This window comes from Pteropus alecto, unplaced genomic scaffold (genome assembly GCF_000325575.1).
Source record: "Pteropus alecto unplaced genomic scaffold, ASM32557v1 scaffold94, whole genome shotgun sequence".
NCBI lineage: Eukaryota > Metazoa > Chordata > Mammalia > Chiroptera > Pteropodidae > Pteropus > Pteropus alecto.
In genome coordinates this window covers 6,881,230-6,906,476 of record NW_006437736.1, presented here as the reverse complement: position 1 = coordinate 6,906,476, position 25,247 = coordinate 6,881,230, and the positions used below count along the sequence as shown (strand labels likewise).

The following is a 25,247-nucleotide window of genomic DNA, read 5'->3' as shown; positions in this document are numbered from 1 at the left end:
CCTCATCCCAGGATAAACCTAGCAGACAGCTTGGATGGGAAGCTGATGTTTCTCTCCCTGGCCCTAGGAATAGATGAATCATGAAAATGAGCAGGGGCCAAGGAGTTGGCTAAGCAGACCTAAAGAATTGGGATCCTTCTAGATAATGCCCCCTCTAGAAGGAATGGAAAATGGCTGCATATTTGACAAATAAATGCTCAGTAGCAACAGCCCCTGGGATGTGATCCTCCCTCTACTTGATCTTTCCCTTCTGTCATTATGCTCACTTCTAACATGTGTTTGCTAAGGATCCACATGTATGCAGTTATTTGGTAAAGAATCTCCTTCGTGAAAAGGAGAATTTTGTAATAGGGCATGGTGTGCCACTTGAGGAGAGAGTCGTGCCCCTTTTGAATTCCTGACACACAATTTTTCTACTTAAAGAAAGGTGTGTGTGTGTGTTTTCTAATTTAAAAGGTTAGGAGCGATGCCAAGGAGCTGATGATGTATGAACAAAAGACTAAAAACTGAATTCTAAACTTAAATGTCTTCATTTACGGGGAATCAGAGAAAACACCTCAGGGAAGAAAAGGTATCAAATCTATTAGCATGTAACAATATTTTGTCAGGAGTTTTTCCCTCACTTTTGTTCATCTACAGACTTTCAGCTCGCATTAATCTTCTAATCAAAAGGGAACAAATCTATTTATAATTGACATAAATGATAGTCCTATTTATAGTTCTCTTCGGCGTTCCATGTTTCTCTGTGGGAGATTTTCCCTGAAACAAAAGCCTACTTTTTGAAGCAGTTGTGTTCCAGGGACAGTCTTGATCATTTCTGTTGCCCAAGAGAGGTATTTAATTAACTTCTTATCCCTACTCGCGGATGCTAGGATATGGAAAGCACTGACCAATAATACAGATACTCCTATTTTTGCCTTGAAATTTCAGTCCACAAGAAGCATACATGACCCAAAAATGAATGGCAGGCCCCAATCTTCACAGGAAAATGCACAAATGCCATCTTGGCAAGAATACCACTTGCAGTTTCAGAATGTACCCTGCCCTAGTACTCCTTCAATTTGAACAATGCCTCGTATTATCTCTAGAAACTTGTAGCTGACCTTGACTCCCTGAGAATTTTGTGATGACTCCATAGGTATTATCTCACCTGATACTCAGAAAAACCGCTTTTGTGAGGCAGGGCAGGGCTGATTGTACCCATTTTACAAGCAACAGAATTGCCCAAAGGCACTCAGCTTATAACCCACAAAGCCAAGAGTCCTTAGGGTGCTCAGGTCTCCTCACCTCATTTTCAGAGGCCTTTCCGATACCTAACATTGTCTCTTTGCTAACGAAATAAATATTATTCAAATATACTCAATCCAACTCACTGTTGAGTATCTGTTTAATTTGGAAAAATCTCTGTTTTGAGTCATCCTTATGCTAAAAGAAAAGGTACCCATGATACCCACGTTCTCTGCATCAGATCCCATCTGGACTGGGGGGTATACAGCATCAGGTAGGAGAGGAATCGCATGACTCCAGGCAGGATTTGGATGTGAAATTGAGCTTGAGTTGGAAGGACTGGCCTGGCAACTTCTCAAAAGGAGAGATCCTTTCATGAGCTTTCCATCAATTCAAAGTCAAAGCAACCTGTTCACACAGTATTTCTGGCCTCTCTCAGGTGGCAGAGTACATCTCTACCTCTACCTCATCAAGGACTCAGGCAGAGAGAAGGTGCATGAAGGTGACAAATCCCACCTCACTTTTAAACTTCAATGGAAACCTCACAAGGCTGTGTTTAGGGAGGGAAGAATGAAAATTCTTGGTATTTATTCGGAAATTCAGTAAAGATGTTTAGAGATCTGTCATGTCTAAGAGGAATAAAAAAAAATGTCATTTTTATATAGTATAGTATTATTTATTTTAATGCTGTCAGTTCCCTTTGATGATAATTTCTGCTTATGTATAAAGGCCGCATTCCTAACCAGGCAGGCTTTGATGTCATGCTTTGTGAGCACTAGGTACGTGCCTATTAACACCAGTTAGTTATCTCCATTGGCTTTCTTACCTCGGGTTTCTCTTGATTTCTAGAACTATCTTGGGTACATGATAGTCCACAAACCATTGCTGAATTGAATTGCATTTTAGAAGAGTGACTTTCTTCTTTTTAGCCCATATTTTACAACTGGTCAGTTTGGTCAAAATCCATTAAGTTAAACACATTTCTGGAACCACTGAATTTGGACTCTATAACCTTGCAACTTGTTGACAGCCCTTCTGCCAGGGCAAACAAGGGTGAGAGCTCCTTTCTGGGCATTCAGTACCTTTAGAAATGGACACTTTTGAATGTAGCGTGCAGAGCTCTTTCTGTTTCATTTTTTCCAAGGTATTGGCACTCTACCTGGCACTGGCTCAATTCGCTATTTCAGTGGGGCCCCAGGAGTGGGGTTTCTCCTGTAATTCTGACACCAGTTGAGCATACTAAAGGGTTTGCCGATGCTCCTTGTGAGACATGCAAGAGCGACTTAATCTGAAGATCACAGCCACCTTCCAAGAAAAAGGATCATGTTCTGTTTACCTAAATTCCCTCAATAGTTTCCTTTAGATACAGCATTTCTCACTCCCTACTTGAAAATGCCTAAAGTCCGACTCAGCCATGTCTGCATTTCACATGAGTTACATTAAATTGTTACGGGCACACAAAGAAAAGTAGCTAACGATTAATTTTATGCAAACATTGACTGCACTACAGGGAATATGTGGGATCGAACAAGATTAATACAGTGGTCCTCATCTTTGAGGACGTTATAGTCAACCAGATGGTATAAAGAATGAGCACTCACCCAAAATCACAATATAAAATAGATTATAAGTGTTGCAAGAATGACAAGATGGCTATTCAGAGGAAAGAAAGTTGACATCTGGTAGAAGATTTTACAGAGGAGGTGACATTTGGGAGAGGAACAGAAAGAAAGTCCGGGAAAATAAAACATGTGGTAGTAATTCATCTAAGCTGGCTGTCAGAATACGTAGGGGACATTTATAAACTCAAATGTCCATCAGAACCAAGCATATCATATAAAAGAGTCAAATGGGCCAGAGTAAGGTAATAGAGAGTGGTGGGGATTTTGGTAACACAGAAAACATGTTCCAGTCTAGAGGGGAGAGTCATTTAGTAAATACTGACAGATAATTCAAAGTTTTATAAAAGCACGGTATTTGCCAAACGAGATACTTCTGGAGATTAGATATGATTTACAGAGTGCCAGTTTGTGAGCTTTGCTGTGTGGATGGAAACATTAGGGAATACAATTGGAGAGTTAGATAGAGGCTTTATATAAAATGCCTTATTGTCAAATTGAGAAGTTTGGATTCAATTTACTTAGCCATGGATGGTCACTGAAAGTTGTTTAGAAAAGGGATAAAGTGATTAGAACTGTGCTTTAGAAAGATTAATCTCATGGGTGGGATGGCTGGTGTCAAGCAACATTGGATGCAGAGCAATCACTGAGGAGGCTGTTGCAATAGTTTTGGTGAGTGATGAGGAGGTCCTAATTAGTGATGGGAATGGAAGGAGGGACACATGTGTAATCTTCTAGTGAATTGGTAACAGCTGTTCTGGATCTTGGTGCAAAACAACCTACAGTGCTATAACTTGCTTTGTCTGAAGAGTTGGGTTTGATGGTCTCCACTGTCCTAAACACTCTGAGCGATTGTGTAACTTGTCCATGCGTTGGCTGGGAACCCGGCCTTTTCCTGCTTAACCAGGTCACTGGCCAAAAACTCCACTTGCTCTTGAAGAAATATGCCTTTGATGATCTCTAAATTATTGACTGTTTGGTTTTTCAGAGTTGGGTTCTTCCTTCTCTAGGAGGACTTGATGTCTTTTAAATCTACCTGAGCTATACACTTGTTATGTTTGAGAAGAGCTATGAAATTCTTTAAAGATAAATTTTGTGTCTTATTCATATGAAACAGCAGTAGCTAGTCTAGTGCTTAGGTGATAGTACAAAGGCAATAAATGAGTGTCAAATTGAATAAAAGAGAAAGGTGTATGGTTAATATCAAAGAGATCTCGCAATCTGGGGAAAGGGGTACCATGAGTCAATCTATGCTAAGGCCAGATGGGTATATAGATGAATAAAGTAAGCCTGTAAGACACTGTGGTGAGCTGGAGGAGAATGTACGTTGCCCAAAAGGCTCCAGACAATAGCTACCACTCAGGAATGCTGGCCGGCAAAGCTAAATCGCCCAATTTTTGAAGAGAAGCTATATGTAAATTTTTGTTTTTATTTAAAATCTTTTGATTTTTATAATTCCAAAATTAAAAATACATTGAGTGGACCAAACAAAACATGTTTGTGAGCCAGATTCAGGAGTGGGAGTAGGTTATGGCACCATTTTGTGACATTTGCTCTGGAGAATTAACTCCATGAGGCTAGGGACCATGCTTTACTTCTCCCTTTCTTCTTGAGTGTTTTGCTCACTGGAGGCACTCGATGAATGGTGTGAACTGGAATAATATAAGGGAGAAATATTTCTATCTGACTCAAACTTGGGGTTGTATGGTTTATATTTAATGAGTCCTTACACACCATTAAGAAACGTCTCGGAAGGCATAGCTTCATCCTCCCTTGGGTATTGCTTAGCATAGCACAGAGCAGGTGCCTACCTGATGATGCTATAATTAAACTGGTTAGTGCTACAATTTTACTTCCATACATTTCGCTAAAGCACTGAGCAAAAGTAATAAAAGAAGAATGCTAATAAAGAAACATAAAATAATCTACATATTCAGTTAGAGTTCTTAAAGGAATTTAGAGATTCCCATGAAACAACGGTATAGCCCTGAGAAAGGTCTTAGAAATTGTCTAGTCAACGTTCTCTCAATGGGTAGAGTGCCAACGAGTCAAGAATATTGTTATATAAAAATGCTGTGGATTAAGTCTAAACAAATTCTATATATAATTGTGAGCTAGGTTCAGTATCATCTTATCTTAACATCGAATATAATCAGAAGGTAGCAGGTATATAAAGTTTTTTTAAAAATGTATGTGAAAACTATATGAGTTATTTTTTTCCCCTGGAAAATTATGAAACGAGACCACAATGATCCCACTTCAGAAGTGGAATGTCTTGATTCATCTTAATATCACTGTTCCAATGGAAACAGGTTTTGAGGCCCATGGGACTAATCACCAAATTCATCAAGTTATTTAGTGGCACAGCATTGGGCAAATCCAAGGTTCCCTAACTCCCCAGTTCAAAGCCCTTCCTTTTTTCCAGTGTCATACAAGGAACAGGAGTTACAAACTGACCCTCTGTCATTTTTATCTGTCCTGCTGTGGTATAATGTCTTTCTGAAGCCACATCCTTTAGATGACTAGAACTTTATTAATAGACGCAGGCTGGGGACTGTGTCGAGTTCCTAAACGGGGCTAGTGAAGGCTTTCATCTGGGGAGTCTCTTTGAAAAACTGTTTTAAAGTTTACCCTTCACCTTTCAATAGATGACAAAAACCCACTTTTCTCAGGTGAAAGCCATTTATCTTAAATCCCAATAGCAACTCTAATGGAACCAATCAATTCAGAGTCATAAGAAATAATATTAGAACCCGGCTGAGCATGACAAAGGATGCAATTTGATATGAGTACAACACACATTTGTCCACTCAATGTAATTAGGAAAAAAAAAATTTTTTAAAGGACTCTTATTTGACTGTTTTTTAAAAATGTAACTATTGAAAAAGAAACTGGCAAGACCTTAAGGACTGGATCTCAGTTCCTGGCCCCAGTGATGGGCTTGGAAAGTGCAGCCGCAGCAATTAGGAGTTCCAGTTTCCAGTTCACAGAAGGTCAGGCCATGGGGTTATCCTTGGAGCTGTTCTGTATTGCCTCTGAGGAAGGGCTCCACCACTTTGAGAGAATGGGGACTTGATACAGTTGAGTCAGTACATATATATATGTGGTTAATGACCACACGCATGTTCGGCCCCAATAACCTTTTTCAAATCTTCAGTGAAAGTTCAGCCTTGATATTTTTATTCTCTCCCTTAACTGATAGAGTCACCAATCAACATGTACTTGTTATTTCCTATAAATCCTTAGAGCAGGGCTTCTCAAACCTTAATGTGCAGACAAATAGCCTGGGTATCTGGTTAAAATGCAGATCTTGTTTTTAATTAATCCAGAGTAGGACCCCCTAGTTCTGCATTTTTAACAAGCTCTCAAGTTGCTTTGAGTAGCAAGCCTTTGGATTCGTCTTTACGTACCAAACTATACTTTTACTATATGACATTGGTATGTGCCCCTGCGAACGTTTGTGAATCAAACCAAATTTTCCCATTACAAACAAGAGATTGATTTTTATTGCCTCAAAACACTTCAATAAAACCTAGTTTCTTCTAAGAGATAGACTTCTCTGTTCTTTATTATGGTTGCAGATTTTTATTGGATGGGGCATTTATATTGATTAAAAATCATTATATTGATTTTTATTAAAATCATTTATATCGATTGAAACCAATCACCACAGAATAAGTTTAAGACACTAAGTGATCAGTACCTACTTCAGAACCAGCCAGAAGTAAGTCCTGGATTTTTAGTTTATACTTCATGGTGTTTTTGTGCAATATTGCTGAACCCTCGTCTGGCTCCTCTGGTAAGGATTTCCATAATTGCATGCAAAGCACTAGTAATCTACAGAAATGCCAGCCAGATTATGGCATTAATACCTTTAACAAATCTTATGATTCATAGGACTGAGGGCGTGAAATGATGTCCATTGTATGAGTACCACTGATCTCCTCAGGATCTGTTCCCAAATATCTGTCCCATAGTGGGAGATGAGAATCAGCTGAAAAGAAGAAATCTTTGGAAAGCCAAAAACATCTCTACATCAAATTGAGAGAGTGGAATTATAAGATGAATGCAATTAGCTGGCAGTCGCGTCTATGCTGAAAATATAATCATCCCTGTAATAAGGAACATTTGCTGTGCTTGACAAACTCACAGTGAAATAGCTGGATCCATAGGAAGGAACATGCTGAAAATGGTTTCAATATGATCCTGTTTTTTCACTCAATACCCATTGATTGAGGGTGTCCAGCCAAAAACAATGAGAAAATGAGCCAACAATAGTCTTACCCTTTGACCATATTATATATAGTTGCAGCTGTAATGTGTTATATGTTTCAGGGATAACAAAGCATCCATATGGAACAAATATTTGGCAGTATGGCAGCTGATGAAACCAGGAAAAATTAGACAAATTATCAATCGCTTACTCCCAAATTACCCAAAAAAGAAATTAGATCCATTTTCAGTAGCTTTGCTTTCAAATTTCTTCATTCTATGAGTCACCACTACCTTCTGCCAAACTAAATATGTCTATGAACGGCTGGAAACTTTAATGGAAAGAAATATAAAACTCAAAATACGTAGGAAAATTAAGCTTCTTCATGGAAGACCTTCATGGAAGACTAGCAGCAAGTCAGGAATATGTAGAGACAAATAATTCATCGACAATACCTTTTGTTTTGGGTAGCTTCTGAGTCAACACGCAATACGAAAATGCATAAACTCATTAACCAGCTGACATGGCTTCAAATTAAAATTATCTCAAAAAATTAGCTCATTACTTTTTTTTTTAAGCTTCCAATCCATCAAACTACTAAAGGCTATGAAGATCCATAGTCCTACAGTCAAGTTGATTAGATTTGGACTTGACGATGTGATTCGATGGGTGGCAGAAATTGGAAAAAAGTTTTTATGAATGGTTAAGTGCTTGAGCTTTCAAAGACTATTCTGATGCTTTACACCAGAAGAACATGACACAGCAGTTCATTCTCAGTTTATGGACCGTGGTTGCTGGTGCTACCTTCATGTGAGTTTTAAGGTTATGTTTAAAGTGTTCTGCTGTGCAAGAGTTCTAGGCTGAGAAAGAGGTGATTATATTGCAATCCTGGCTTTCCCAGCAGCATGCTTTGTGAGACCTCATGCACATCATGTTTTTTCTGGACATTGCCTTCCTCATCTGGGAAGTGAGAGCACTAGACCAGATTGCTCTATATGATTCTTTCTAGCTCTCCAATTCTTTAATTATGCTTTGGCAAATAGAAAGAGAGCAATACTTGCAGCGTTCTCTGAAGGCTGGTGCTCCAGCCGTTATACCTGCTTTGGGGCTAATTTGTCAGGGTTGTACCATTTGCTGCGTGCCTTCCCTTGACTACCCTGATCCTTTCAGTGTGAATACCTCAGATTAAATAAGATAGAGAAATTGCATGGAGGTTCTGTTTTCATAGCCATTTCTATAGGTGGAATCTATTTACGAGGCCTCTTATGGTAGGTAGCCCTTGAAAACTCTGTGTTGACTAAAAAGAGCTTACCGTTGAGCTTGAAGATGTTTCACTGGGGCAACAGTGGAGGGGCCCCAGTAGACGATACCTCAAATAGACTTTTTTCATCTATACCTTCAATCTCAGATCCACAATGGTGGGAGTAGCAAATGGAAAGTCATGGGGTATATTCTGGGGACTGGTAGAAGAAAATAGCTTTTGGAATGAGTTTTTCAACATCAAGTTAAGAAGTTTTATTAAATGCCCACCACTGGATGCTATAAAGGACAGAAAAAAATTTTTTAACTTCGTCTCTTTTTCTGAAAGTGCTCAAAATAGAGAGGTTGAAAATTCACAACAGCAGTAACCAGCATTTGATTTTGTGGTTCAAAAGTGTCTTTACTGTGTCAAAGGTTGTGTCTCTGGAAACTGTTGGGTGTGAAGCCTCTGGGATAGAACCACATGGTCACTAGTCCACATGGTGATAAAACTCACAATTTGATTACATCAAAGTCATGCTTAAACAAGAAAAGTTCAGTTCTCCTAAGTCAGGCTGTGATAAGGAAGCAGTTTGATGGGCAGCCTAAGAGTGCAAACTTTTCTGATTAGTGAGTACAGTCCTTCTGCTGAATGCTGCTTTTTTGAAGTTAAGCAGAAATCACCAATAGTTGACTTGAGAGAATAGAAATATTTTGCCTACATGTGTGATACCTCAGTGACTACTGAACCACCTCATGGAGACAAACTCTTTATGCAAGCTCACTCAGTGTGGAAAAGTGATAGGCTCCATCTTTTTTCTCCTTCCTTTAATAAGGAAATAAGCAGTAATAATTGAGTGAGCATTCTGAAGATCCATTAATTAACTCTCAGGTAGTCTAAATGCAAGGTGATTCATGAATAGGAGATACCAACATGCTTTTTCTTTTTCATTAAGAAGGCTGAAAAGATATACTATCAAATTAACTTTTTTAGATTGTAATCATTGCAGAATCATTGAACCAATGGGTCAATGTCATTAATAGTTGAAGTCAAACCACCAAACTAGTAAGTATTTGATTCAATCCATTAATAGTGACATATTTGAATGGCGCTTTCAGTTTCCAAAGCTCTTCTATAATTGAGCCCAAAAACAACTCTAAGGTGTAATATTTTTCCTCCCATTTTATTATCCAGGAATGTAAGACCCAAGGATATTAAGTGACTTCTCCAAGGTCACAGAGCGGTTAAGCAGAGGAGCTGGGTGAGACCCAAACATAGAACTTCTTCTTCTTCCTTTTTTAAAAAATTAATTTTTTATGGTGACATTGTTTAATGAAATCCAATAAGTTTCAGCTCTACACTTTAACAGTAAGGCATATATTATGTTTACACTGTGTGTTCATCTTCCATAGTTAGATTTCTTTCTGTCACCACATATTTGGCTCCCTTTACCTCATCTATGTCCCACCCCCCCCCCACTCCTCCCTCACCCCTACCCTCTGGTAACCACTAGTCTATTGTCCATGACCATGAGTCTCTGCCAAACTAGGAACTTTTGATTCCCAAAGTAATACTTCACTGATCTCCCTTTCTGCTTTCTGATGGGGTTGTTTATGAGCAATAAAATGACTGTCATCATACTCAGATAGGAAAGACACAAGAAGGGAGGAGAAAAATTGTGGCCACTACCTCTGAGTCAGGCTTTTTCATTTGCAAGGAGTGGAGAGATTATTTATTATAAGACCAAGAAGGGACTGGCCACAAACATTGAGGTCACAAAGATAACCAGCTTCTTTTTCATTTGCTCCAGGTGGTCACAATCAAACTTCTAAGCACACAGTGTTGCTCTACACCATTTCCGCCTCCCTTTACGGCTGTTACCAATGCATGTGAGTTCCAAAGCTATAAGACTAAAGAGAGGGCCTATAAACATCTTTTACATAACCTGTAGGAAGAGCTTTTTATCTTCAGGAAAAAAGCTTTCAAAACTACAACACTCTTCTCATCGTTTATTCAGGAAAATGGCCCACAGCTTCCTGATTAACCAGCGACTGATAATTAGTTTTTTGTGTTACTGTCACTCATGGCTTCCCATATCTCTAGTCTATTCTCTTTGGAGACTTCTCCAGTCCAGTAACTCTTGATGAGGGGTGATTTTTTTCCCCCTCTCCGTCAGAGAAAAGTTGACAATGTCTGGAGGCATTTTTCGATCATTTGGACTGGGAGGAGGGGCCTACTGGCACCTATAAGATAGAAGCCAGGCATGGTGCTAAACAGTCCACACTGCACAGGACAGCCCCCCACCCCCAGCAAAAATGATCTGCCCTTAAATGTCAATAGTGCTGAGGCTGAGAAACTTGCCAATGGCACTGTTGTGGGAGGTGAGTGGGAGAGTAAAAAAATGGATTGCAAAGGGGCTGGGGCTGGGGGCAGGGAGGAAGGGGAGGTGTGGGGGCTGAAATCTACAGTGTCCTCAAATCATTTTAATCTATAATTCTAACTCTTGGTGCTCCTTTCCCCAGTTTCGTAGATAATCAAGAGTTGGCTGAATATGGGTTGGCTCAGTGCAGGCTTTCTTAATCACTCCCCTCTGATGAAAGACCCATTTCATCAGGGTAAATAGCACAGAGGTGGTGCCATCTTCCCAGCAATATTCACAGAACCGACTCTGACTAACACATTTTGAAAGTTTAAGAAGACCCCTCCAACAGCCTCTTTAGTACCTCGTAAAGATCACAGATGAAAGAAGAAAGTCTGAAGAGATTCATAGGGTATTTGCTTGGAAGTCTGCAAAAAAATCAGGTGTAAATTTCTTTTGGCTTGGGGCTGTCAGAGAAATCTCCAGAAAAAAAAAGCTGGTCCAACAACTCGTCAGACTGTTTCAGATTTTCCAGGAGCACAACTTTGCTAAGTCATTCCAAAGCAGTTTTACCCAAGTTGACATTGGAGAGAGTGACCAAAGAGTCAGAATAATATAATATACAATAATAGTCTAAATTATGACCTTAAGTGGACTTGGAATGCTCAAATCACATCTGAAGGCTTTGGGCATTGTATAAGAAACAGGCAGGGAATCACTTCAGTTTGTGCAGATTCCTACAGCAAGGGAACAAAAATGTTAACTTAAGTTTCAGATGAGTTTATTAAAATGAGAGAGCCACCAAAACCTGTATTCATTTGGGTGAGCTTGACTGGAGGCCTCTCCTGGTCATTTTACCTTACCAGGTAACTTTGACATAGGCCTGTTCATTCTGCTAAAGGAAGAATACTGAACTGAAATCAGAAAACAATCAACAATATCTCTTTCTACCTTTGTCACTAGTTAGCCGTGTGACCTTGGATAGGTCACTTCTTGATGAGTTCTGCTCTTTTCTTTGATTAGATTATTTTTCAAGGGCTTCTAAGTTTGTAGCAGTTTTCAATTTTACTCCCTTTGAACAATGAGGTAGCTTTGAGTGGGAGATTCTAGAGAGATGTATACTTAATCAATAGTCAGGTGCTCGGGTGTCCTCTCAGGGTCTTTGCCATGCATTTATTTATTTATTTATTTTGGTATGGAACGTAAACAATTTTTAATGTCAAAGACTGTATGATCTCTGCTTGTTGCGTGATTTCCCTTTGTGTCTGTGCTGCTGCTGATCAAATATTGCAAAGCCATTAACTACCTTCGGTCAAATGCAAAGGGCCACGTGCAGAAGTCTGGCCAATTGCATAAAGCAATATGCCAGATGTAAAGTAAGTGAAGGGTTTTTCTTGGTATTTAAGGTTCAGCAAAAAAGTAAGAGGGCAGCCATGCCAAGAATGAAAAGCTAGAGCTTGCCAAGTGCTTCTTTAAGTGGCTTTAGCCAATGTGAGACTAAACAATGCATTAAATAGGCATACAGCTTACTTCAGTTAAGGAACTACATGTCAAATAACAGCTCTTTGCTATGTTTTAAACATGATCTCGCATATAGATAGAGACAAACAAAATGCTGTGTTGTCATCTCCTTCGTCTAACAGCTAATAAGGCCAGGGGGTTTGAACTTTCCAGGCAACCAAAAGTAATGCTTTGTGATGTAAGAGTCTTTTGGTGTTTCACGGAGAGGTGTAGGATGGAACTTTGCCAGGGCAGCAGCTCAGTGAAAAATGATTTTTTGCCACCATGGTTGTCAAAGACGTCTGGCTGCAAAAAAGAGCAAAGGCTTTGTAGTGTGTTGTTGAGAACAATGAGAAATCTCCTTGGGAGCGATCTTGTGCCTGTTTTTAGTGTGTCTGATTCTTTGATCTGGGCTGAGAAATCAGAAAGAAGGCTGCTAGAGGGATGAGGTGGGGTCTTAACAGAGTCTCTGAGGAATGCTGGTGTGATACGTGATGTCTGGACAAGGTATATGGAGAACCAGAGAATCTGAAGAATACCCAAACTCTCTGTTAGGTCCAAAATGTCTAGCCTCCTAGCCCCCGGAGATACAAGACATTCTAATACCAATGGTCTTCGAACAACTGGATGAGTGATATCTCCACAGTAGAAGAAGCCTTGCCTCCGAACCCCTGGCTGCTCCCACCACTCCTTTCATGGTCAAATTGGGGAAGTCTCTTTCTGCCTGGTACACTATCTAGGTTATGGTACCTGGTGACCCCCTCTCCTTTAACCCGTCTCATAACACCTGAAAAAAGATCCTTGTCCAAATAAAGAGCCCTTCTTCAGTAAATCTTTGAGAAAAACCAACAGAACTAACAGCAAGATAGGAAAACTTGAGGTTTGCTGACAGAGTAAGAAGAAAACTCTAAGTTGGCTGGGGAGGTGCTCCCCCAGGTGAATCGTAGTATCCTGTTGGAGTAGGGGGGTCCAAGAATCCAGTCTGTGAAGGCTCTCAAAAAACAGTGGCCTCTCATCAAAGATTTTTCTTGTGCACCCTGAGGAAATTCTATTAGTATTTCTTAAAATTTTCTAGAAGGTGACATCACATGGATATCTCTCTCATGCCTCCGTTCAAAGAAGTGTTCAAAAAATGGAGTCACCTAGGGGTTTCTGCTCCTTATTTCTTAGAAGAGGACTGGGCTTTTGGAAGCATCTTCCTGTGCTACAACGGTTCAGGCCTCTAAGCAATGTGAAGGGCCAGATGAAGGTGCTTCCTTTGTCCAATGAAACAATAATTCCTGCCTTCCAAGACTGGAGTAAAGACAAGGTGAGAGAGCTGATACAAGGAGATTTTGAAAAAGTAAATATACTAGTCAAACATAAGACATTTTTCTTGTTAGCGACCCTACTATATAACTATTACTACTAACAACAGGTTTTATAAGCTGCCCCTAAGGAGAGAAAATGAGTCTATAATAAATTGGCTGTTCAGATACCTCAACCTTTGCAATAAACTCTGAAACTAATCCCAGAAGAGAATAAATAAGTATAATAGCTAACATGTGTATTATGCTTACCATGTGCCAGGCAGTATTCTAAGTTAATATGTTCTAATATTTTTAACTCATGTAATCCTAACACCAGTTCTATGAGGCAGGTTCCATTTTAAAGATGAGGAATTGGAAAACAAAGAGGTCAAGTAACTTGTTCAAGGTCATCCCCTCCCCCGCCGCCCGTCTCCCCCGCCACACACACAAAGTAAGTTACAGAACTGGGATTCAAACTCTGGATTCTTAGCAATGCAGGATATGTTCTTGGTTCTTGGTCTTGAACCCTTCACTCTCCTGCTTCTTATAATTCTTTATCACATAGGAGATGGCCTTAAAAGCATTAAAATGTCAGAAAAATACAAATTATTTTCTAATTTTGCATAGAAATCATCACTTTCTTAGTGGTCCCTTGGTCTTCTTGGATGTATTTAAAGAATAGTAGCTAGTACTTGGGGTCGATATAAATGCTCATTATTTATCTTTAAGACTATCTATGGTCTATTCCTTAGCGGTGCTAATGAGGTCAGGTCCATAAGGTCAAACCCCACATGTGCCATTTAGTTTCAAAGAGAAAAGCTTTTCTACAGCCAGTGACTGTACCTCTAACTTTGACCAGGTTTCATACAAATGCATGGCTGGTGGTCTAAGAGGTACCAAGCCAAAAAATGCCAATGGTGCAGTTCGAATCCAGCCCTACTCAAAGCAATGCTAATAATAGTGGGTTATTATCTCTGAATGCCCCAAATTGTACAGTCTCTTCTTTAATTGGAAATGCAGTATTAGAAAAGGCTTTTGGTCAAGATTTAAAAAGCTATACATTCTTATTTGTCCCCTTTAATAAAGGATAGCTAAAAACTGACCTACTCACTTGTCCTCATGTCCAACATAGTAAAGATGAAAACTGTCAGTTGGTCTTTTTTAGCAAAAAAATTAAAAAATGGCAATCTGTTTTCATGAGGCGTCTGCTCCTTTGGCCAAATGACATATGCATATTTCATCATGATAGGCTTCAACCCAACTTAAAACAAAACAAAGAAACTGGCTCCTCTTTCTTTAAGTAAGCATAATCTCCTATCTTTGGAGGCTGACAGAAACTATGTAAAGAAGATAAAGAGATTAAGTTTTTTGGTCACTACTTAAATCCAAGGTTCTCCTTTCTTGAATAGCACCAAGTCCTGTCAGCTACAACCTACACTGTGAGTCTGTTAAAGTTAGAAGAGGTCATTTACTTTAACAAAATCTCCTTGTTTTATAGACAAGAACATTTCAGCCCAGGAAGTTGAAATGTTTGCCAAAGTCATATAGCTAATAAATGACAGGTCTGGGAGCAGTTTTCTGAGCACTATATTTCAAATGAAAGAAGCTTGAATTAATAATAATAACCTAGATCTAGGAAGGTTGTTTCAATCAATAACAATGAAATTCATTGCAAAGTTTCACTTAAACTCTACAAACAGTATGTTTTAACACACAAAGAATGCCATTTGTTTATTCAGACCTGTTCTTAATAACTATGCATTGGAAGTATGTTTTATAAAAGCTATAAATCTAGAGTAGCCAAAAGGGTATCCAACTTTCTTTTCTAACTGATTTACTTCTCCTTTTTCCCAGACCGCCGAGGTAAGCATATACAATTTATTTAAGGGATTGTTTATAGACTCTTAAAACTAAAAAGGACCCCAGAAACTTGCTTTTCTTTGGTTGCTTTTAATTGAAACCATCCAAGATGGCTGGTTGTCCGTCAATATTTTAAGTATCTCCAAGGAAAGAAATTCCACAAGCCCTTGAGGCGCATATTAAAATGGTTAATGGCTGTCAAAAATTATATCAATAGCAAGCTTACTTCTCCTATTTCACTTGAAGCTCTTTTCCTCTTGCAGTCTTACACAAAACGAGGTTAAAACAAGCCACCCTTTGTGAAGGCCCTATCAATCTAGAAAGATAATAGCTAACACTTTCCCAATGTTCATCTCTATGATGCCACCATTTTTCTCAAAGGACAGTGAGCACATAAGACTGGTCGATACGCTCTCTTACTATAATGCATAGGAAAGAATCAGTAATTAGATCTTCATTGGAACTTTCATTTCATAAAATATCTGGGGAAGCTGCATTAATTATGGAGGAAGTGTTTCACTTTTGCTGGAATGATGCTCACAAAACAGATATCTAGAAGGTTGCTTCTATTGTGCTCTCGTGGAATTTTGGCTTATAGAGAAAGAAATCTGAGTTCATTTACAACACTGGGTCAATCTATAAATAATAAGCATAATAGATAATTTTATTCAATTTAGGGCTAAAATAAAAATACTTTCCTTGTTAAGCATTCTGGCCCAACAAAAAAGATAGATATCTAGGCAATTTTCTTTTAGATGTTTGAATTTCAAACTAAGATCAGAAAATGCCTTTCACTATTAAAAAAAAAAATCCATACTTCAAAATGGATTTCAAGCAGCTTAAAATAAAAGGCACGGCCACAGTAAAACTTTGAAAATAAGAGTGAAAATAATAATAAGAGTCAAATGACAGGGGTTAGAGGTGGAAAAGACTCTTTTCTTCTAATAAGTATTTCAAAAGCTGTAAATGCTTAGAGCTGACTTCTCCACACACAGTAAATCTCTGAGGGAAAAGAGGAAACTCAATAAAATTTGTTGACAACAGTTAATGCTTGTAAGAATAATTGACTCAGACACAAAACAGACCATTGGTGTTTTGTTAAATTTGTTAGTTATATTCAGTTAAACAAACAAACAAACAAGCATTTTTATCAAATAGCTTGGTAAATATGAGGTGAGAAGAATTGCCCAAAATAGTTGACAAACTTAATTCTTGATGGGTCTGAAGACTAAGAATGGAAACTAGTAATTCCATTTTATTCCACTGGATTCAATTTAATTTAATTCTATCAGTCAAACAATCAAATATGAGCCACTATTATAGCAGCCAGGCATTGAGCTATGTATTGAGATTTAATGGTGAATAAATATGGCACTTGGCATCAAGGAGCCCATTGAGAGGGTAGATTCTGGCTAGGTGATTTCAAAAGTGGGACAAAAAATTTCAGGAAAAGCATAAAGACTATATAAATACTATTATCTACTCTTCTGTGATTATTTTTCTCTTATTACACTTGACAATACTAATGTGCATTTTTTTTTTAACCTCCTAATTAGCAACTAGACTGTCAGTTCCTTGAAGACAAAGTCAATCTCTCATTCATTTCTAGGTATCTCATTGACGACTAGTATAGTATCATACATGTAGCAAATGTTCCATCAGTGTTTTGAATTAAAACATCTTAAGGGGCTAACTTCTCTTGGGCAAAAACGATTGTACAGTTGACTAGAAAGTTAACAAGAATACTTTTGTGCATGAGGGTCTATGTCAGGAAAGAATTACATAAGTCATGGAATTCTGTAAGACAAAACTTAGGAAACATAAACTCTCAATGACAATATTGACAGTAATAATACACAATTTATAAAACCCCTTCTTATTCAAAGTCATATTCTAAACATCAAGAGTTGCCATATATAACTATGCCCTTTTCAATGTAAAAGCATTTGGTTAAATTTGATTACTGCAGTAACAGAATAAAATAATCCTTTCAGTGCCTTGAAGTTGGTTTCCATCATAGTTGTCCGATACTCTCAAGTGTCATTGTGAACATATATATGTATTGTATGGTTACTTAGGACCAAATAATTCTTTCCATTCTCTCTTTTACCATCTAAGGCAAATATCTTGGCATGGAAGGATCCAGTTTTCATGTACTATGCATGAAAATCCTGAAGCATATTTTGTTGAACAAGAAAAGTCAAACTGGCATATAACAGAAGACACTGTGGGTTTGACAATCACTTAGTGAACTGGATCACAGGAAATTGCACAAATGGATTATCAAGGCAAAAAATATACTCTTGGGCATAATAAATGAGAACTTATTCATTTCTTAAATGTGGATCAGTAGCAGCACAGTAAAGAATAATGACAACCCATTGTTAACTGATGTTGATGTGACACATTTGCCTTTCACAGGATATTTTAAAGGTAAAACAAGTCTGCTATTTGAAAAGAACCTGCCCGATGAACTCATTCAGCTGCACTGCTACTGAGAACTGGATAGAATTGCCTTATTGCCAGAAAAATACATGAATTCGCTCAATTAAAGCATTGGCTGGAAACAGTGGGAATTTGCCCATTCAGATAGTAGAAAGCATGTCTCGTTCTCTGTCACTAGTTGTTTAAAGGCTATTTGTTGCCAAATCTATGATGAGTACAGATCATCAGTTCCCTTTTCAGCCTTTTCCTTCCTATCCCCCCTACCCATCCCAGATTGCTATACATAGACCCCTGCCCCAGTCACACACACATACACACACACACACACACACACACACACACACCACCTTCCCTGGGAAGAAGATGAGAGAGACTTGAAGTGTGTGAGTCATCACAGAAGCTATTCAAAACTTAGTGGGTAACTGAGGTAAGCTGTCTACACTTGAGTGATATGAACCTCTAAGAATGATTCATGCTCACTGAGGACCTGAGCGTCAGTTTCCTGGAACTCTCTAAAATTCCAAAGAATTATACAGAATGAGCATCTGGCTTTAAGTCTTTCGCTGTTCTGTAATATACAATGAGAGAGATGCCTCTGAGGTAGATTCTTTAAGTGATGAGTTCTCTCAGGCAGCACTGACTTTTGTTTGTGTTTATTATTTGCAAGCGTTGACTTGGCTGTCTACTTTTATTGACTGTCGATTTTTTAATCACCTGAGACCTCCTTGTGGGATAAGTAACCCCACACTTGTCAAAAACCCTTTTCCAGATGGAGATATTACTGGAAAGCCATAGAAAAGGGCTACGTCAAAGAAAGGCAATAACAAAAAATCAAGGTCAGTTTGCACAGAGGGCAAATTAATACGACATTTCTGATTGCATTTAAGCTAGAGCCTGTGTATTTGCAAATGTGCCATTGAGGGAAGTTCACCTCTGTCTATTTCTGGGGATTTCTTATTGCATGGAGACATCTGGGATGTGGCCCCTTAATATTTTTTCTGAGTCTACCTTACTATTCTACTCCAAACTACCTATCACTTCAAAGAAGCCTACATGCTTCTGTGTGTTTATATGTGCACCCAAGGGTTTTGAGAACAACAAACCTCAATCCCCCAGGGCCATTTTGTCCCACCCTTGTGGAATAGTGAGGGTAGAGCATAATAGTTGCTGGAAAGCTTGGCAGGAAGTAGTTAAAAGACAAACTGCTAAGGAGGAAAATTCCATCCTAAATCTACAAAACCTGTCACAGCCCCACTGAAACACTAGTCTTACTTTAAGGTGAGGAATCTCAGAGGCTGAGGATGGCTGCCAGCCACGGGCAGTTGTTCAGTTATTCACATACTCCCTGCGGTTGTAAATCCACAGAGCAGTGAGAGGGAGGGCTACTTACTGAAATAAAAGCCCCTGTCTCCACACACGAACTGAAGATCGTCCACCAGCTCAGCCCCGCAGAGTGTCTCCGGTCCAGCCGTGGCGGAGCTGGTGAAGGTGAGCAAGCACAAGGCCAGGTAGAAGAGATGCGAGGAGGACATGATGTGCATCTTCACCTGCCGAAGAAACAGAAGGAGGTCATGTTGCCTTCTTGGTCCTTGCAAGGGAAGTGGGGGTGGGGCACAGGTGCATTTACCCCCAGCATTCATCACCGTCATGAATCAGTACCGCCCTGCACAGAAGTACAGCAGCATGTACAAGAGACCACAGGGTGGTGTGGACAGAGCGTGTCTTGGCATAAAACGCCATGTGTTTAATCCTCTTGGAGAAGTCTTCCCTGAAGCCCTTCTTTATGAGCTCCTGTTACAATTCAATGAGATAAAATACCTTGAAACATTTACTATGTATGTGAAAGATGCTATTATTGCAGTGGGATCCCACACCACTCAGAGTTCCTGGCGAACCTTTTGAATTATCAAAGGTTAAATTGTGCTCAGTCCAGATTGGTGCCAAATATGCTTTATTAATTGAAATTCTCTAGATTGGCCATCCACAGATGGCATATGCATTCATTATTGACCAGAATATTAAATTAACCAGAACATCATCTCCCGGCTACTGATTAAAGATAATTTACTGTGGCTAAAAAAGGACTTGTGAAAATACTGTATATTGTTATAGGATTTTTCTTTTTCTTTTTCTTTTTTTTTTACTTAATGTGGCGGTGGGGGTTGGGGAGAGAGAGAGAGAGAGAGAGAGAGAGAGAAATATAGGGCAGAGAAGAAAATGGGAAGGGAAGAAAAGAGAAGAGAAGAGAGACAAAGACACAGATTTCTCATCTGGGGGATATCAGCAGTTAACACAACCACAAGTAGAAGTAAAAAATAAGAAACAGGAAAAATGTGAGGATTTAGGAATGAAATTGGCTCATGCTAAGTAGACCTTATTCTTCTTGCATTCTAAAGCCCTTTGTGTCGAGCTCAATATCAAATCAACACATGTGTAGAGAGTGACTTCCATGAACAGAGCTCAAAATCTACAACCCCCCTCTCCCTTTTTTTTTTAAGTCATAGGAATTCTGACTTCATCTCTTGGAGGGGCTTATGTGTCACTGTATCAATTTTATAGTGAAATATACCAAGGGACCCCTGGTTGGCTTGACTTAGCCAATGACAGACAGCCAAACGGCAGCCCTGCCAGAAGCAGGATTCCTGTGGCTCACATCTCCATCCTCACTCTAAGTAGTAGAAACAAGGCTAAGGTGATCCTTAAGTTTTTCCATATTGCTACGTGTGATACAAAAAGATGTGATTTCTTCCAGAAAGGCTCCCAACGTGAGTAGCTTCACCTTTCTTAGATGCATCTACTTTCAGCAACATTGGAAGAATCACTGACAGGAGGTTAAAATGGGGCACCCTATCAAAAGGGTCATGGAGTTATGCTAGAAGCTATCATCATAAAAAGAGCCTTTTTTTCCCCCCCGCAGCCTCCCAGGAATGGCAGTTTCGTTCAACCCATCACTTTTGGAGAAACAGACTCAGTCATTTATTTTCTACCACCCTCCTTTCTCTTCATGAACTCACAAACTGATGGTTCTACATCAGTGGCAAAGTTTGTTCCCCCATTTTAATTAAGATTTCCATTTTTGTGGCCAGACGTTCGGCTTAGCAATTGGAAAAAAACAAAAAACAAAAAACCAAAAAAACCAAGAAACTCTAAGCCCCTGACTCTCATTAACACAACGTAAATATTTAGTTAATGCTTATAAAACAGTAGACCATGAAAAGCACCCTCTATTTGCAAATCATCATAAGTAACAGACATAAAATAGAAGAGGAGGTGAAAGCATAAGTGAACATTTCTTCTATTTTCTTAATAGGACCCTATTGGAGCCCTATAGAAACTCTCCAACCCATGTAGCCAAAACCACCAAGACTGCTAGAAACCAGTTATCATCCAATCCTCATTTTTCCTAGTTATAAAATAATTGGTGGGGGGTTTCCTCTTCAGTATTTCCAGTGGAAACTTCAACAAATCCAACCCAACTAGACTTCACTGCTCTTTTCAAAGGAGCAAACTCATAATCGCTCTTACAGAACATACTCCAAACTCTGGCAACAGGCCAGATCCAGAATGCATGCTGTGCTATCAATCCTATTTCTCCACTCCTCCCTTCCTTGTCGAGTTTATAGTAATGCTGAAGGCCAAGCACCTGCAATTGTAAATGCCTTCAAGTTTTGCAGTTCTCATGAAATCCAGGGGAAAAGGCACTCAACTTAGAACCTTAGTGAACTGAGAACTTCATTAGATGTCAAAATCATATTTCTAATAGTTATTTCCAGTGTAACACATCTAAGCCCAGCAACACATATACATCTCTCGCATTTAAGAACTTAAGATTCATTTTTTACAATCTTCCTTTCTTCCTTTCTTTCTTTCTTCCTTCCTTTCTTTCTTTCTTTCTTTCTTTCTTTCTTTCTTTCTTTCTTTCTTTCTTTCTTTCTTTTTCTTTCTTTCTTCTTTCTCTTTCTCTCTTTTTTTTTCTCTCTCTCTCTCTCTCTCTCTCTCTCTCTCTCTCTCTCTCTCTCTCTCTCTCTCTCTCTCTTTCATTCCTCTAAGTTATTTTGTCAGAAAATATCAGCACTTACAGTTCTAGGACAAGATAGAACCTCTAGTGGATTTTCCTTTAGTCCAGGGAACAGTCCAGTACACCCGCAGAGAATCAGAGAATTTATCACATTATGTTCCCCCCAAAGAACACAATAACAAACTTGTTTAGGAGTTAAAAGTTTGAAACAAGTGGCTCCATATGTTCATCATTTCCTTGGCCTTTCGTTTTGCCAAACACAAAAGAAATGAAAAGAAAGAAAGAAAAGATATAATAGAGAGAAAGAAAGAACCAGAAAGAGACAAGAAAAAAAGAAAAATCAGAGCATGTTCTCAAAAATCATTCACAAGTCCAAAATGTAAAAGACCTTTCTATTTATCTTAAATAAATGGAATACCAATTGATTCCAGATGCCTGGCTACGATGAAAATGCCCAGCAAAATTCGAGGGCAATAGTCATAAGAAAATACTCACTGTAGGTGTAACCATTTTTGTTTGGTCCAGATCTTTTACAGCAGGTCAGGGTGAGTATTATGAGGCTGATGTGAATAGAAAACTGAGGACTTAAAAACATGTGCTGCTTTGTGGGTGGGGTTTGTGAAAGCATCTAGTTACATTTGGACACCCAGGCAGGTATGCTCTGAGCTTGGGTAAACTGCCTTTCGTCCATTCAAACAATGAACAAATTGCACAGCTGGGATTTGAGTCAATCTTTTCCTTTCAATCAAGCTACCAGTTTCCATTGTATGTAAGCCTATTGTAGCCTCCCCAAACAGTGACCCAGGCTCCAGTCCTCTCTCTACCTTCTTCCCTCTGAGTCAAACACTTGGAAATATCTTGAGATTCAGAGAACAATCATCTTGTGAGTTCTGCCTCTAGGCAGGACACCTTTACTCACTGAATTACATTTGAAAGACCATGCACCTCCCTCAAAGCACTTAACTGCTCCCAGTACAGGAAAAAGTAACAACTCATTGCTAGCTCTACTTCTGAAAAGTTCAGCATACACCACATGGAAAGTTCACTTGGAGACAGTTTTTCAAACTCGTAATTAAGGCAAATATAACACTCTCCACAGTCTCTTTAATGATCATCTAATTCAGGAGACAAATCCCCCAGCTGTCAGACCACACATAGTATTGACGTATACTGACTTCATTTCTTTTAAAAGCCAGGTAGCCAGCATGTGTTTTGGCATCTCAAAGGCAGCAGAATCAGGTGGCTGACCAGGATGGATCCTTAACTCCTAAGCCACTTACTGGACTAAGACCAGTGGTGGAGTATTTGAAAGCAGCAAATGAATGCCGTACTAAGGGGCAGGGACATTTTATGAATTGAGACCTCAGGCAATTGCATGGGGAACCAGTGACAGCGGCTTAAAAGTGCTTGCAAATTGGAAAAACACAAGTCTTGAAGGATATAATTTTGCTGAGAATGGAAGTTTGAACTAGGGCCAGTGATTGGAAATGAGAAGTCGGTGCATTGACAACAGCAGCCAAATTCACCTAAAGAGACTTTACAGCACCAAGTGTAAAAGCAGAGTTTTACAACACAAAACCCCACGTCCAAACTTCGCCTGTGAAAGTCCTCTTTAAACGAGAAAACTTGGACAAGCAGTTGCTAGAAAGTTTCCGCTTTCTACATACAGCATGCATTTGTTTAAATTATATGAATACGCGAGGTCAGCAAGAGTTGTCAAGTTCTCTTTCGGAAGAACAAATTAAACTTCACTCCAACTTTGACTCTTTGGGCATAAGTGCAGAGAGTTCCGGGACCTCGGCTCCAAAGATCACATTTAAAAGCTTTAATATCATCTCAAATGTAACTCTTTGTATGTGGCATGCCTTGCAATAAAAGTCCTGACAAGTTACAGACACACATACATACACACACACACACACACGCTCACATACACATACGAACGTGGTCTTAAAATTAAACATCTGCACCTGCAAAAAATCCCAAAGTTCATATCCACACTCTATAGCCCTTCACCACAGACAGGATTTAAAGGCATCTTCCCTAATGACACCACTGAAGCCCTGCAGAAGTGGAGGCTTTAGCATAAGTACCTTGCAATAGTTTCTACTCATATATATTTCTGTGCAAAGGCATCCATCTCCCGGAGCTATATTTTCAGATCCCACAGAATTGCATATTCAGCAATTTATAAATAACTCCCAGTTCCGAAACAATGAAAATTCTAAAGTGAATAACATTTCTAGGCAGAAGCAAACAGTACACAATTTAAAGAGAATTCCCCAATGACTTCAAAGAGTAAGAAATATTTACCTTCAAGAAATCACAAAAGCAGCACTTAAATAATTGGGTTGGAAGACTGCTGATTTTTCCCATTGCTTCTGAAGTGCAAAGTCTGGAAATGAATTGGTTAGCAGGAATAATGAGGCAAAAAGAAATCCAGAGAGATGGGAGATGTTGAGAGCAATGTCACATTTCAATTTTGAGGACTTTATTCCATTGCGCAGGCTCTATCTGCTCTGAATTTAGCAGTGACAGTGAGATTTAGCAAACAGAAGAGGGATTTAGAGAAAATCCTCACATTTATCTACAAAACACAGACACTGTAGACAGGAAACAGCTGGGGGAACATTTGCCTTCTCTCTCTCTCCCTCTTCTGGCAAAGTTATCGAGTAAGGACTTTTTTGGGCATGGTGACAAATAACATCATACCTTTGCATTTTAAAACTAGAGCACAGAAGCATTTTTTTCCCTTAAAAGAATGCGTGTTAGTGACAGGGTGAGCAGACATTAAAATACTGAGGCTGCCATAGAAAATGAGGATCTGTTCTCTGATTAACTTTCTCCTGGGCACGAAAACATACACATCTGTTAATACACCTTATCAGTATTAAAGGAAGATACACGGAGTGTGTGTGTGTGTGGGGGGGGGAGCAATTTTATATCCTAGAGCAAATGCAAAATTAAAAAAAGGAGCAAAACACCACCCCAAGCAAACCCTACGATTTTAACCCTGAAATGGCTGGGGTGAACTAGATTGGAAGGGAGCGCTGGGGTGACCCCTTGTCCTAGTTGCCAAGTGAAGGGAATGATCTCATTTCCTAGAATCTAGAAAAGGGGCAGGCAGTATTGCAATTGGCTCCCTTTAGGACACTGTCTCGTGCTTTTTGCCCGCGACAGGGCAAAGACTTTGCTGAGCTGTAAAGCCATTTGGAAAAATGAAATTAAATCTTTTTCTTCCTTCTTCTACTAGGTTGCCTATCACCCCCCAGGGGAAGGGCACCTGGGTGGCAAACTGTTTTCTCATTGTTCATATTTTTCTGTATAACTGGAAACTGTGTGTGTGTGTGTGTGTGTGTGTGTGTGTGTGTGTGTGTGTGTGTGTGTGTGTGTGTGTGTGTGTGTGTGTGTGTGTGTGTGTGTGTGTGTGTGTGTGTGTGTGTGTGTTTTCTTTCTCCAGTGTTTGTATATTCTAAA

The 25,247-nt window shown here is 39.2% G+C and overlaps 1 protein-coding gene across 4 annotated transcripts in view; it reads right to left on the bottom strand.

The window, feature by feature from the left end:
• The window catches only part of IGF1 (insulin like growth factor 1), a 68,096-nt gene extending 43,686 nt beyond the window's left edge, over nt 1–24,410 (bottom strand). For 2 of the 4 annotated variants that reach the window (XM_006914539.2, XM_015591467.2), the window contains exons 1-2: nt 24,084–24,310; nt 19,143–19,299 (exon numbers count right to left, since the gene is read on the bottom strand). In XM_006914539.2, the coding sequence (XP_006914601.1) occupies nt 19,143–19,299; nt 24,084–24,146 (220 nt within the window). In that variant the 5' untranslated portion in view covers nt 24,147–24,310. Of the gene's footprint in view, nt 1–19,142; nt 19,300–22,265; nt 22,431–24,083 lie in introns of those variants that run through there. The other 2 variants (XM_015591466.2, XM_006914540.2) reach the window with 2 other exon arrangements.
• Nucleotides 24,411–25,247: the final 837 nt, after the last annotated feature.